Source organism: Thamnophis sirtalis, unplaced genomic scaffold, assembly GCF_051295495.1.
Source record: "Thamnophis sirtalis isolate CommonGarterSnake01/CBP01778 unplaced genomic scaffold, rThaSir2_p1.2 scaffold_10, whole genome shotgun sequence".
NCBI lineage: Eukaryota > Metazoa > Chordata > Lepidosauria > Squamata > Natricidae > Thamnophis > Thamnophis sirtalis.
The window spans coordinates 10,532,137-10,546,199 of NW_028261390.1; the positions used below are offsets into that span (position 1 = coordinate 10,532,137).

The following is a 14,063-nucleotide window of genomic DNA, read 5'->3' on the forward strand; positions in this document are numbered from 1 at the left end:
AGGGAAAAGGGCGGCATACAAATAAACACAAATACAATAAATACAAATACAATAAATATGGCCTACTGTAAGTTTTGGATCCATCATTTTTTGTGACTATCTGGGGCGTAAAGGAGATGCAATCTAAGATAGCTTATTGGGTAACTTGTCAGGTTAACAAGGGGCAGTGTATTTAATTCAGACTTGAACCATTTGAGGCAGAGGTGTCTATCTTAGACGGATGTCCCAAAGATGATTTCTCCAAAAGACAATTGGGCTTTCTTTGAAAGTGTTTCGCTTCTCATCCAAGAAGCTTCCTCAGTTCTGACATGTTTTCAGACAAAACCCAAGACAGTCCAGTTGCCTTTTGGAAAAACCATGACCTGGATGACGGAGTATCTCCATAGACATCTTAGACTGATACAAGTGGAATGTTTTCCAGACTTCAGAAGATTCTCATGTTCTTCTTCAGCAAAGGGAGAATCTTCATCCATCTGTTTCTGCCAACAACAGACAGAGAAAAGGCCCAAACCCTCTCTTTCAGTTCAGACATAGTCAGTGAAAATTTTGATTCATCAAAGTTGTCCAATTAGGCTAGATTTTTATGGATTTCAGGTAATTTTCCTGCAATTATTTGTTGTTGTTAGTTGCAAAGTCATGTCCGACCCATCACGACCCCATGGACAACGTTCCTCCAGGCCTTCCTGTTCTCTACCATCCCCCAGGGTCCATTGAAGCTCACGCCGACTGCTTCAGTGACTCCATCCATCCACCTCATTCTCTGTCGTCCCCTTCTTCTTTTGCCCTCCATCTTTCCCAGCATGAGGCTCTTCTCCAGGGAGTCCTTCCTTCTCATTAGGTGGCCAAAGTATTTGAGTTTCCTCTTCAGGATCTGGCCTTCTAAAGAGCAGTCAGGGTTGATCTCCTCTATAGAAGAGGACAATATGCTACTTGGGGGTGGGGTTGGGTGGTGGAAATGCTTTCTGTATTTAGAAAAATGGAGAAACTGGTGCGTGTTTTCCAAAAACGGCGATAGCTTTGATACTAAAATATTTAGTTGCATACTTCAGCAATAATACTTAGCAGAGGTTTTTTGGAAGACCTTTTGGGATTTTATGCTGAACTTTAATTTACCTGTTTGAGGGTCAGCATTTTGGCTTTTTCCTTGGAGGTGCCCATCTCCCATACGCAGACAACAGTGCTGGTGCCTCCAGTAATGACCAGTTTAGGATTTGGACAGATGGCACAGAGAACTTGTCCCCATTCCGATAAGCATTCATAAACAATCACTGCCTAAAATAAATAAATAAAAAGAATGAATAGTACAGGCACTGATTTTTCAAAACATCCAGTATCCAAGTATTCTGTCTCCGTGGGTTTCTTGGTGTTCTCTGTGGTTGGTTGTTTTCCTGCATACATTTCATAACACATGTCTGCAAGAAAGGCTAAAACATCTGAAGAACGGTTGCAGGAACTGGGTGTGTCTAGTTTAATGAAAAGAAAGACTAAGGGAGACATGATAGCAGTATTCCAATATCTCAGGGGTTGCCACAAAGAAGAGGGAGCCAAGCTATTCTCCAAAGCACCTGAAGGCAGGAGAAGAAGCAATGGGTGGAAACTAATCAAGGAGAGAAGCAACTTAGAACTGAGGAGACATTTCCTGAAAGTGAGAACAATTAATCAGTGGAACAGAAGTTGCCTCTGAATGCCCCAATATTGGACGTTTTTAAGAAGATGTTGGATAACCATTTGTCTGAAGTGGTTATAGGGTTTCCTGTCTAGGCAGGGGGTTGGACTAGAAGACCTCCAAGGTCCCTTCCAACTCTGTTATTCTATTCTAAATCTAGGTAACACCATCAGTCCTATGATGATACCTAGTATGATAATGAAACGTCTCCAAGCAAACAACCAAGCTTAGAGAGCGCCGAAGAACCCACAGTTCATCCGGGAGCTACAAATACAATTTCTTCTATCAGTATTATTCTATCATTGAATTCGTATTATCATATGTTAAAGTATTAAAATATTAAAATATCATTTTATATTTAATTATCATTGAATAATTTGTTTCAACTTCTATCCTCTACACTATAGGTCACTGCACACCAGAACAACTAGACACAAGGACAGTTTTTTCCCCAAACGCCATCACTCTGCTTAACAAACTAATTTCTACAACACTGCCAAATAATTTACTAAGACTGTATTACTATTATTCTCCTCTTCCTTACTAGTATCTATCTCTATGATAGATGGCGAACTTATGGCATGCATGCCAGAGGTGGCACACAGTGTCCTCTCTGTGGGCATGTGAGCCATTGCCAGCTAGTCTTTGTGGGCGCCAGAGCACTGGAAAACGGCCTTAAAAAAGGACCAAAACTGGCCAAATAACAGCCATGCACACAACGGCCAGCTGGCCTTCGGGTTTCTGGTGCTCTGGTGCACGTGAAGACCAGCTGACCAGCACACATGCCAGAAACCCAGCGCTCCAGTGCGCATGCACGTGTTTGCCGAAAAGGTTCACCATCACTGATCTATCTCTTCCAACTTATGACTATAACCATGTTGCTTGTGTCTTTCAATTATATTGTTTTTATTGTTTCCTAAAATGATTTGATAGCTTTTAGTAACCTCGACTATCACTGTGTTATATCTTTTCATTCTTGATGAATCTATTCTATTTTCTTTTTCTTTATGTACACGGAGAGCATATGTATGCACCCAAGACAATTTCCTTGGGTGTCCAATCACACTTGGGCAATGAAGAATTCTATTCTATAAATAATAAGCTGAGGGCGCTGACTAGGAAGAAGTACTTGAAAGATGCAAGATTAATTCTGATAAACGGTCAAGAAGGGCCTAATAATGCATTTTCTACCGTATGATTTTGGAATCAGAGACCTGTCTCTCTTTTTCTTCCAAAAGAGAACAGGAATGGTAGCGAGGGATGGTTTAAAATCTCATGCAACTAAGGAACTCAGTTTGAAAGTTTTATTTAGGAAACATCTTTTTGTTTCTATGTTTAACCATCATTTATATCCCATTTTGTTTTCCTGACTATGAGATCAAAGTAACATTCTAAAGAACAAAATGATTTTTACTAGTGAAAGTATAATTTGCCAATTTCAATTCTGAAATTTTAACTCCCTTCCCTAAAAGGAGTTGCAAGTGATGGAAATAATAATGGGAGCTCTTGAAAAAGTGGCTAGCTCTTTTGAAAGAGAGCAACTGTGCCTTTATTTGCGAATGACTCTAAAAGGCGACTTCAGGCCAGTTTTCTATATAAAATAGGCAGAATTGTGTCACCAAGCCCTGCTATTGAGACATTGCATTTGACCCAAATAATTCAACTCATTGTGGCCACTCGGCAGCCGGCCCTTCCAGCAGTTGAATCAGAGGAGGAGGAGAAGGTGTGAGAGTCAGGATCAGCATCAAGGCAAACTGAGATGCTCCGAGGGGGGAAGTGGGAATGGAGCTGACAGAGAGAGAGACAAGAGGCGGAGCCTGGGCCATCCGTCAGTCCTCAGATGGAGACTCAACAGCCCCCAGGCCTGGAGGTGGCTGATGAGGAAGAGGAGGAACAGCTGGGTCCAGTGCCTGACGTGCAGATATGCCGAAGGCAGAGGAGAGGAGAGCAGTGGAAATCCATGGGCCGGTCCTTGGGACGGAGGAGCCACCGCTGCTAGCGAAGCCCCACCCTAGCTCTGGGGATAAAAGGCAGGGGGCGGAGATGAATAGATGGGGCAGACAACTATTTATCTCCCTGCCGGACAGACTTGTCAGCCTGAGAGAGAAACGTTTTTGCCGGAACTGCCGGCATTCCTAATAAAGGAATCTTTTGAGTTCATGTCGCGTTAGGGGAGCTGGGTCAGAACACACGGTATATAAGCCAGAGAGATACCAACCTTATCTGATTCATAGGTTCCTAACCTACAGCTGAGATCTGCATAACCCCAAGCAAAAGTTTTATTCCAGGTGGGCGGAAGGAGAACTTTGTTCATTTCTACGGCCAAAATTCCTTTGTCTGTGCATACGATCTGCCCGACCAGCTCCTTCAGTTCTGTTTTTAAAGGAAAAAAAAAACAGATAATCAGAATTCACATTTTTTTATCTTTTCATAAAGAGCACTTCCCTAATGAGATTTGAAGAAAAACGAATTAGGGGCATACAGGTGGTCCTTGACGTACGACAAGAGCTGCCAAAAGCTACATTTCACCCGATTTGAAGTTGTGAAGTTATCACGTGATCGCAGTTTCAGTGCTTGGCAACTGGCTCACCTTTACGACTGTTGCAGCATCCCATAGTCAAATGACCATAGCAATAGCAATTGCACTTAAGCCTTTTATACTGCTTCACAGTGCTTTACAGCCCTCTCTAAGCAGTTTACAGAGTCAGCCTCTTGCCCCCAACAATCTGGGTCCTCATTTTACCCACCTTGGAAGGATGGAAGGCTGAGTCAACCCTGAGCCTGGTGAGATTCGATCTGCTGAACTGCTGGCAGCCGGTGATCGGCAGAAGTAGCCTGCAGTACTTGCACTCTAACCACTGCGCCACCACGGCTCTTGTTTTCATATGCTCATAGTTTTCAATTCTATTTTATTTTGGCAAATTTCCTGCATTTACTTCTATTTTCTGGCAAAAATGCTCACTGGGTAACTACTGCAAAAAAATGTTATAAAATTGGGTCTAGTCACATGATGAATGGAAACCCTCTTAATGACGGCAATGAATTATGACCCTAATTCTGGACTCAGTTATGGTTGAAAGTCAAGAACTACCTATATAAATGTCTGAAGAATTCACATAAATTTAAAATGTATTTCTGGCAGGCTTTTTATATTCTCAGTTCTTTTAGTTATTTTTTTTATAACTATCTTATAACTAGCAGCAACTGAAAAAGGAACTTTTCAAATATACCAAGTCCTTGAGTATGGTACACCAATCTGTGTAGCAGCCAGCAGCCAGCAGAGCTGGCAGCAGATTCGGACAGTGAGGAGGTTGGGGAGGAACATGGGCCAGTCCTGGAGTCTGGGGAAGGCTCTGATGAGGGCTCTGTGTCGGAGGCAGAGAGGAGACCAGGGCCGTATGACAATTATCAGCTGCCTTCAGAGTCAGACATCAGTGAGGCAGATGAACAGCTGGAGCCTGTTCCCAGTGTGCGCATGCGCAGAGTGGCCAGACGAAGGGAACAGCTAAGGAACAAGGGTCAACTTTGGGAGTAAGGCCACAGGTGAACGATGAATGGCCCCTCCCAGAGGAAATAAAAGAGGAGCGAAAGGGGAGTGGAGTTTGCAGGAGGCAATTAGTTCGCTTAATTTTGTTCGTGACTCTCCGAGACTCCTTGCCAAGTTTTGCAGATATCGGGCTGGCAGCTCTCCAAGCCAGATAAGGTCTGTGACTGTAAATCCTCCCTTGAAAGACTTTGCTGGATGTGAATGAGAAGAATTCACAGTCAGTTAATAAAAGGGGTTTTTGTCGGGACTAGGAGTCTGCTTGATGCTCTCGGGAAGCCTCAGTCAGAACAGTTTCTTCCCTCAGTTCTGTGTTTGAAGAATCAAATTTTCCGTTCAATATTATGAGTGGTGAAAAAGGTATCAGGTGTTGGAGAGGTTTACAGGCATGAGATTAATTAAAAGCAACAATGGGTAAAAACAAGAAATAGAAGACTTAAAATGAAGCCTTGAACTTTGCATGCCACCTTCTAAATTACTAAAAAAAAATGCACACCAAAATAGCACAAAGCATAATCAATCCCCAGCATGTATACATAATACATAATCCACTGTATGACATCAGTAAGCAAATATTTACATTTGAGATGGCAGGCCAGATATCTCGACTGAACTCCACTGATAAATGTGACTGTGGGAGAAGGAACCGCAAAGCGCACTATGAAGTACTAATTAAAACACGTCAAGAATAAGGGGGAAAACGATCCCGCGTACCTTTCACTGGTGCAAGAGAAGGCTTGAGGTTGTCTAAATGGTGGGAAAAAATCTTGTCATTTGTGATGCCAGGGGGAACAGAAATCCCACTCATTTCTCCGTTAATCCTGCTCCTTACTCGTTTTGGTGGGTGAGGTTTCTTAAATAACTGCAGTAGGAAAGAGAACGCCGGCAAGCTTAATAGCAGGATTAGGTAGATTTTCAGCAAAACTGCCTAATTTGCAGAAACTTACACTGTCAGTGTTGGTGAGAGTCAGTGGTGAAATCTAATTTTTTTTCACTACAGGTTCTGTGGGTGTGGCTTGATAGGGGGGGGGGCATTTGACTGGGTGGGCGTGGCTATGTAGCCATGTAACTGGGGGATCAAAAGCCAGAAACTCACTTTAACAATGTCCTGCTGGAGCAGGGTTGGACTGGATGACCTCCAGGTCCCTTCCAGCCCTGGATTATCCTCTGAAGCTCCATCTAGTGCCAGGTTTGTCGTCCTTCCTTCCTCTTCTTTTTTCACTCCCTCCCTCCCTCCCTCCCTCCCTTCCTTCCTTTCTCCCTTATTTCTTTTTCCTTCCTTCCTTCCTTCCTTCCTTTCCTTCCTTCCTTCCTTCCTTTCTCAGCACCCCTCCCCCATTTTTGGCGTAGCAGGCTTCAGGGAAGCCTGCTGGGAGCAAAAATGGACACACACACACCCCTCGCATTTCCGGAGAACCTGTAGTTAAAAAAATGCTTAAAACATTTTTTTAAAAAGTTCCAAAGATAAGCCGTGCAATTGTTTGGAACATTTTTTAAAAAACTTTTTTTTTTAGTATTTTTTTACTACCGATTCTGAGAAATAGTCGCATTTTGTACTACCTATTCGGGCGAACTGGCCCAAACTGGTAGCATTTCAACCCCGGTGGGGGTAAACGTAAGAGCTTCTTAGGTTGAGCTGTTTACTAAGCTTGTTTGGCAGTTCCTTTATTGGGGTATTTACTTGATTGTTGGTGCCAGGGATGGCGAATGTATGGCACGCGTGCTGCAGATGGCACGTGGAGCCATTTCTGAGGGCACGTGAGGTGTCGCCCTGTCAGCTCCAGCACGCATGTGCACCCTGGCCAGCTGATTTTCGGCCTTGATTTTCAGCCATTTTTTGCCCTCCGGAGGCTTCCCTGAAGCCTCCGGAGGGCGAAAACCCGCCCTACGCACAAACTGGAAGTTCAGCAACAGACTTCCGGTTTGTGCGTTGGGCTGTTTTTTGCCCTCCAGAGGCTCTTAGAAAGACTCTGAAGCCTGGGAAGGGCGAAAAATGGACCTACCGGGCCTACCGGAAATTGGAAAACGGGCCGTTTCCGGCCTCCAGGCGGGGCGCGAGGGGCGTTTTTGGCCTCCCCAGGCTCCAAGAAAGCCATGTGTGCATGCGCACGGGGCAGGGCACAGGGGGATTAAATTATGGGATGGACACGCAAGCCACACAATAACACATGCACGTGTGCTTTTGGCACCCACGGCGAAAAAGGTTCGCCATCACTCTATACGCCTTATTATCACTCTAGAGGTCCCCTTACTAGCACTGAAGATGTTACCTACTTTGGATAATGAAACGTTTGCAAGAAAACAACCAAAGACCCCTCATGTCAATCCTGAGCTACAAATATTCTTCTTTATTGGGGCTCCTAAAGCTACAGAGCCTCGAGTTGCTATAGTTACCAAAATCCCAACATGTCTAAAAGGCAGCAGGTTGGGAAAAGCACAAGTCTTAACAGATCTCCCAAAGGGTGAGTAAAAAAAAAACCCCAACGCTTTCAAAAAAATGCTACCTGTTTAGGTATCTGCCCAAAATTATTAATGAATCCAATTGTAGCGGTTTCTTTCAGTGGGTCGTTGATGTTGTAGATGTCCACTTGCCCCTCATAAAAGAGATGATGGAAAACATTGACAGCTTCCACTGCGGCTGGCCCTTGCTGCTTATAGCCAAAGATTAAGTCAATCCATTCATGTAGGTGTGCGCTCACAAAATCACACTCCAAGGCCTGCAATTTAGAATATAGAGGTTGAACAGAGACAATTGGTTCTATTTACCAGGGAGGAGTAAGAGTAACAGCTAAAGGAACAGGGTGACTTACCTGCACCCAAAGATTATTTTTCCAGGAAAAAAAGAGTACCGTATTTTTCGGATTATGAGATGCACTGGAGTATAAGACGCACCAAGATTTTGAAGAGGTAATTTTTTAAAAAAAAAAAGGTTTTGCCTTCCCTGGCCCACAGGAGCACTTTGCAGTCTTCCAAACCCTCTGCACATCCCGTTTTTTGTGAAAAAGGAGCATGCAGAGTTTGAGAATCTTGCAAAGTGCTCCTGGGGGCCGGGCAGGGCAAAAATACGATGTGCGTGTGGGGGGGGGGGGTAGGAGGCAAAAAATGGACTCATTTTGCCCAAAAACAGTGGGATGTGGGAGGCCTGTAGAGTGCAGAAAATAAGCAAAAAATGGCCAATTTTTTTGCTAAAAGTGACCTTTTTTTGCAAAAAAAGAGGCATGCAGAAGATGTGGTAGGCCCGTAGAGTGCTCCTATGGGCTGGGGAGAGCAAAAAACGGCCCATTTTTTCATGAAAAAACAGTCCCGTTTTTGTGAAAAATGGGTCCATTTTTCACTTGTCTTTGCCCTCCCTAGTCCCTAGGAGCACCTTCCAGCCCTCCCAAACCCTCTGCGTGTCCATTTTTGCGAAAAACGGGATATACGTGGCGGGGTTCCGGGAGGCCAAAAATGCTGTATTCAGTGTATAAAACACGCCCAGATTTTCACCCTCTTTTTTGGGGGGAAAAGGTGCGTCTTACACTCCAAAAAATACGCTAATTCATTCCATATTTTTGGACCAAAGTCATCCTGATAGCTTTCATGCTCAAGGCAGGACTAAAACTCATAGTCTTTTGGTAATTGGTCCAAAGTCACACAGTCAGCTTTCATGCCTAAGGTGAGACTACAACTCACAGTCTCCTGGTGATTGTCCCAAAGTCACCCAACTAACTTTTGTGCCTAAGACAGGATTAGAACTCACAATCCCTTAGTTTCTAAGTCACCACTTAACTACTTCAGCAAATTGGATCTTTTAATTTATTACAGCACAACTCAAACATTGGATGAAAGTCAGTGTGTCTGCCTATTCTTTTTTTTTTTTAAATTTATCTCTCTCTCTTGTTTTTAAAATAGAAAGTTATATTACCTCCCGATGTACTCTAATGAATTCACGGGGATCCCCTTTTGCCCATGGAGGAAGGATTACATCTCCAAGTTTGGTGCCATTCTGTTTGCAACCTATAAAAGAAAAATATACTTAAATCTTGAATACTGCATAATTCATTGTACTTGCTTGTCTCCTTGGAAGATTTGAATATTATTCTATCTGTAAGAGAGGAGCATAAAACGTTAATTTTATTGTTTGAAACCAGTACTGGTAGGGAGGCCTTGATGTGTTTTATTTTCTTATAAGAATGCCAAGATCCTAGCGCTTAATACAAAGAAAATACACAACGAAAGAATAGGGTGCTTTCAGGTCAAAGATTAAGGATTGTTCTTATTCCTTTCTAGTTTCTTCCAAGCTATTTTTTACTAAAACAAAATAAATTAAGTCAGTGGCTATTGTTAAACTATTATCATAACATTATTAGGTGATTGTGAGCCACGGGAGTGCAGTGGTTGGAATGCAGGACTGCAGGCTACTTCGGCTGACTGTCGGCTGCCTGCAATTTGGCAGTTCGATTCCAATCTGCTCAAGGTTGACTCAGCCTTCCATCCTTCCGAAGTCGTAAATGAGGACCCAGATTGTCAGGGGCAATAGACTGACTCTTAAACCGCTTAGAGAGCGCTGTAAAGCACTATAAAGCGGTATATAAGTGTAAGTGCGATTGCTGTTTGTTGCAAACGTGATAAATCTACCACAAAGAGTCCTGGTCCAGTTTTTGCACACCTCTGTCTATAATCAGGGGTTCCCAACTTTTGGGCCGGTGCTCGCTTGTGAGCTGCAGCCAGTTTGGAAACAGGACACACAAATGTTGGGCAAGCGCATACATGCAGCTGTATTTGCAGGAAATGTCGGTTGTGCAAATGGAGCTTCGCATGTAAGCTTGTACTTACTGCTTGCACAGAACTATTTTTCTGTTATTCTAACCAATCTCAAAAAAGTGTCATTCTGGTTTTCCCGTGGAATTTAGTGTTTGGTCTTGTTCTTCCTAGTGGAGCGGTCAACATCCTTGTTCACCAACCACATTATAAATCATTTTTATGTTCCTTTGACCACAATCTCTAAAGAATCTACATGCAGCCCTCAAACTTATGGCCATTGGTTTATTCGCTATTTGAAGTTACAATGGCACTGAAAAAAGTGACTTATGACTGCTCCTCATACTTACGTCTGCTGCTGTATCTCTGCAATCAAATTGGCATGAATTTTCAAAAGTTATAGTGTCCCGGGGTCGTGTGATCACCGTTTTTTTGACCTTCCACAAAGCAAAGTCAGTGACGGAAGCTGGGTTCAATGAATGACCATGTGATTCACTCAACAACCGCAACGATTCACTTAACAGCCGTGGCAAAAAGCGTTGTAAAATTGGACTGCGCTCGCCTAACAACCTTCTTGCTTATCAGGGGAAATCCTGACCCTAATTTGGGGTCATACGTTGAGGACTACCTGTAACTAGAAAATAAGTTTCTCTCACCTAGATCGAAGTTGTTAGAGTTAAGCAACAGCTCTGGGAGGTAGAAGAATTCTGGGATCAGCTCCTTGACATCGGCCATATTGTGCTTGGATGCAGAGTACCAGGCTTCCCGCACGCTGTGAAACATTCGGTCGGCCAAGTCGAAGTGGCCACCCTATGGAAGGAAAAGGGTAGCTTATTGTAACCTTGAAATAAATTTTAAAATAACACCCACCTTTCTTCTCCTCCCATAAGTTGGGGATTAGAGCGGCAAAATAAATCACACTAGCATTGCCCAGGTATTTATTTATAGGGGGGAAATGTCCAGACCAAACGTACTTTCTAATGTTGGATTTTCCCCCTTACCAGAGGGAGCCCCCTTGTGGAGTACTGTGAAGCCCCATGGCAACTCTACTGAGCTGTACAGTAGAAGCCATTTTAAAGCACAACAGGCTGTATCTTAACAGAACACACACCCCCTCCCGACAGGTGTTAGGGATGCCGTACCCCATAGTATTTGTTTGCAGAGGGTAAGTCATCTGTGTACCAAGTTAGATTGAAATTGCTCAAGGCGTTCCAATGTTATGCTGGGATACACACACACAGCCATTTTTATATATATAGAAAGCATTCACTCCTCTAGTGCTATATTAATACAGTGTTACCCAGGTGATTGATAGGTAAATAAACAGCTATACTTCAAAACAGTAAAAAAATATTTTGAAAAGAGATCTATCAGGGACTGTTAATTTTGGGATTCAGTGTCACTTTCTGATTGGGGATAGTCCAGGTAGTTCTCAAAGTACAATCCTTTGTTTAATGAAGGAAAGTTATGACAGCACGGAAAAAGTCACTTATGACAGTGTTTCACACTTATGACCACTGCAGCATCTCATGGTCACGTGATCAAATTTCAGCCACTTGGCAACTGACTCATATTTATGATGGCTGCAGTGACCAGTGATTCACTTAACAACTGTGGCAAGAAAGGTAGTAAAGTAGGCAAAACTCATTGAACGACGGTCTCACTTAGCGACAGAAATTTTGCGTTCAATTGTAGACATAAGTCAAGACTCAGGACAAAGTCAATCATGAGATCTACTCCAAAGTTTGCAGGACTAATTTACATCTAAAACCAAATTTGTCCCCCGTCTGCCCGCACACATAACTCACAACGTTGTGGCATGATAAATAACAAGCACAATAAATACCTAACAGGTTTAAGAGTGACGAATGGCTACATGGAGCTATGCACCGAGGGAGACTTAAGCATGCTGGGAATTATGTTGCAAAGCAAGCACTGCAAAACATAGAAAGAAGCTATATATTTTACCTGCAGTCTTAAAAATATCTGGGTGAAAGGTTCCATTCGCACAAGGTATGAAGCTACTATCATTGCTGATGAATAGTGGGTACCATAATGATAGGCCGGGGTTTCACCTGAAAGAAAACAATATTAATGAAAGCATGAATGGAATGAAAACTCAACCTTTTCAATAGCTTCAGTGAATGAATAAGCTTTAAGAAATTTTGAGGGAGGAGAAGGTAATATACCAAAGTAATCCAGTTTAGAGGTTCTTCAATGGGGCTGCAGCAAATTTCCCTAAAAGCTACATTCATATTTTCTGTCTCATTAGAAAGATTACTAGGGTTGGTTCTCAAGCCTAATTAATCCAAAATGAAATTGGTGAAACCAAGTGGAAACTGTATATCTTTAATTTAAAAAATTTAGACCAGTGGTGTCAAACTTGTGGCCTTGCACCCCAGATGCGACACCCACTGGCTATGGTCACCCTTCGGTTTGGCGAAGGAGAAAAAAAGTCATGATGTTGCCAGTTTGACACCCCTAATGTAGACAAAAAATGAGTTATACCACAGTTAATATGGTTTAGAGAGCATATTATTTATTTTATTTCTCTATTGTTTTAATGTTTTATGTCACCAAGGTTCTGACACAAAAGAAGCAGCAACTAGAGGAAATACAACTTATAAATCATAGACCATTTCAGTTTTAGTTTCATTCATTCATTTTTCTCGATAAATTACATAATGGAAGAGTATGACACGGCTCAATCTATGGCAAGAGAAAGAATGGGGAAGAGTTATGCTGGTAAATAAATATTAAACGATGAAGTGTTTTTGTTGTTGTTAGAATGTGTATTCAAAGGCTAACCCTGAAACTTGGCTTAGACCAATTTAGGATGCTGTGATTCATTTTTTAAAAACTATTTTCTTTTTAAATTTAATTTGGAAATAATTGGCTGGAAAAGTTTCTAAGTCAGTGTTTTTCAAACACGACAACTTTTAAGATATTTGGACTTTAACTCCCAGAATTCCCCATCCAGCATGAATTTGGGGCCGTGAAGTCCACACACCTTAAAGTTGCCTAGTGAAAAACAATGTTCTAAGTGAAGAACTGACAATTACTGTATTTTTCGGACTATAAGATGCACTGGACTATAAGACGCATCTAGATTTACAGGAGGAAAATAAGAAAAGTTTTTGGCCTCCACACATTGCATTTTCGCCCTCCCCAGCTCCTAGAAGCACTCTGCAGTGCTCCACACATCCCGTTTCTGCCAAAAACGGGCCCATTTTTGGCTTGCAGTGTGTTTCTGGGGGCCGGGCAGGGCAAAAACACGATGCACAGAGGGTTCAGGAGCTCAAAAACAGGCCTGTATTCAGTCTATATGATGCACCGAAATTTTCACCCACTTTAAAAGGGGGGGGGAGTACGTCTTAAATTTTGAAAAATACGGTAATACCACTTTTATTCTCACAGAGGGCCTTTGAACTGTCACTAAGCAAACTGTTGTGAGTCGAGGACTAATTGCATGCAGACATTCACACAGTCGACAAATCCCCAGGCTAAGAACTCACCATTGGGATCTTCCCAGTCTTTGTAGCGCTTTTTATATTGAGCTAATCTCTCATCGGTCTGGGCCCCCATTGGTTTGGCCAAGTTTCTAAATGTCTTTGGGTTGTTAAGATCCAATTCCTTGAAAAGAAGGGGAAATAAAAACCATACAAGGATTAGCAAAAGCCATTAATTAGAGAAAGACTGCAACCATATCTGATAAGCCAGACAAATCCATCTTGGATTTACAGTAATTCTCTGACAGGAGCCTTTATTACTATTGGATCTCTAGCACTCTTTAAGTTCAAAATCTCACTATGAATTGGTAATTAATTCACTAACAATATTAATAACATAATTATAACTATAATCAGCAACTTTATTATTTAAAATTAATAATACAGTGCATTTTAACAGTGAAGAGTAATCAATGAACATCTCATTTTAAGACAATGTAAGTTACTCTTGTTTTCTATCAGCAATTCAAGTTATATCTAGTCACAGAATTTAGAATAAATGCAGAAGGATCAAATTTCAAATATATAGATGCTATTCTTCCATCCTTCCGAGGTGGGTAAATTGAAGATCCAGATTGATGGGGGCAATAGGCTGACTCTGTAA

At 42.2% G+C, this 14,063-nt stretch overlaps 1 protein-coding gene across 6 annotated transcripts in view; it reads right to left on the reverse strand.

Annotated features, from left to right (window-relative positions):
• Window positions 1–14,063, reverse strand: part of WDFY3 (WD repeat and FYVE domain containing 3) — a 207,084-nt gene that overhangs the window by 17,812 nt on the left and 175,209 nt on the right. For all 6 annotated transcript variants that reach the window (XM_087724055.1, XM_087724056.1, XM_087724054.1 and 3 more), the window contains 8 exons: window positions 13,466–13,583; window positions 11,919–12,025; window positions 10,607–10,760; window positions 9,115–9,206; window positions 7,715–7,927; window positions 5,925–6,072; window positions 3,885–4,039; window positions 1,114–1,272 (listed from right to left, as the gene is read on the reverse strand). In XM_087724055.1, the coding sequence (XP_087580181.1) occupies window positions 1,114–1,272; window positions 3,885–4,039; window positions 5,925–6,072; window positions 7,715–7,927; window positions 9,115–9,206; window positions 10,607–10,760; window positions 11,919–12,025; window positions 13,466–13,583 (1,146 nt within the window). The remainder of the gene's footprint in view (window positions 1–1,113; window positions 1,273–3,884; window positions 4,040–5,924; window positions 6,073–7,714; window positions 7,928–9,114; window positions 9,207–10,606; window positions 10,761–11,918; window positions 12,026–13,465; window positions 13,584–14,063) is intronic.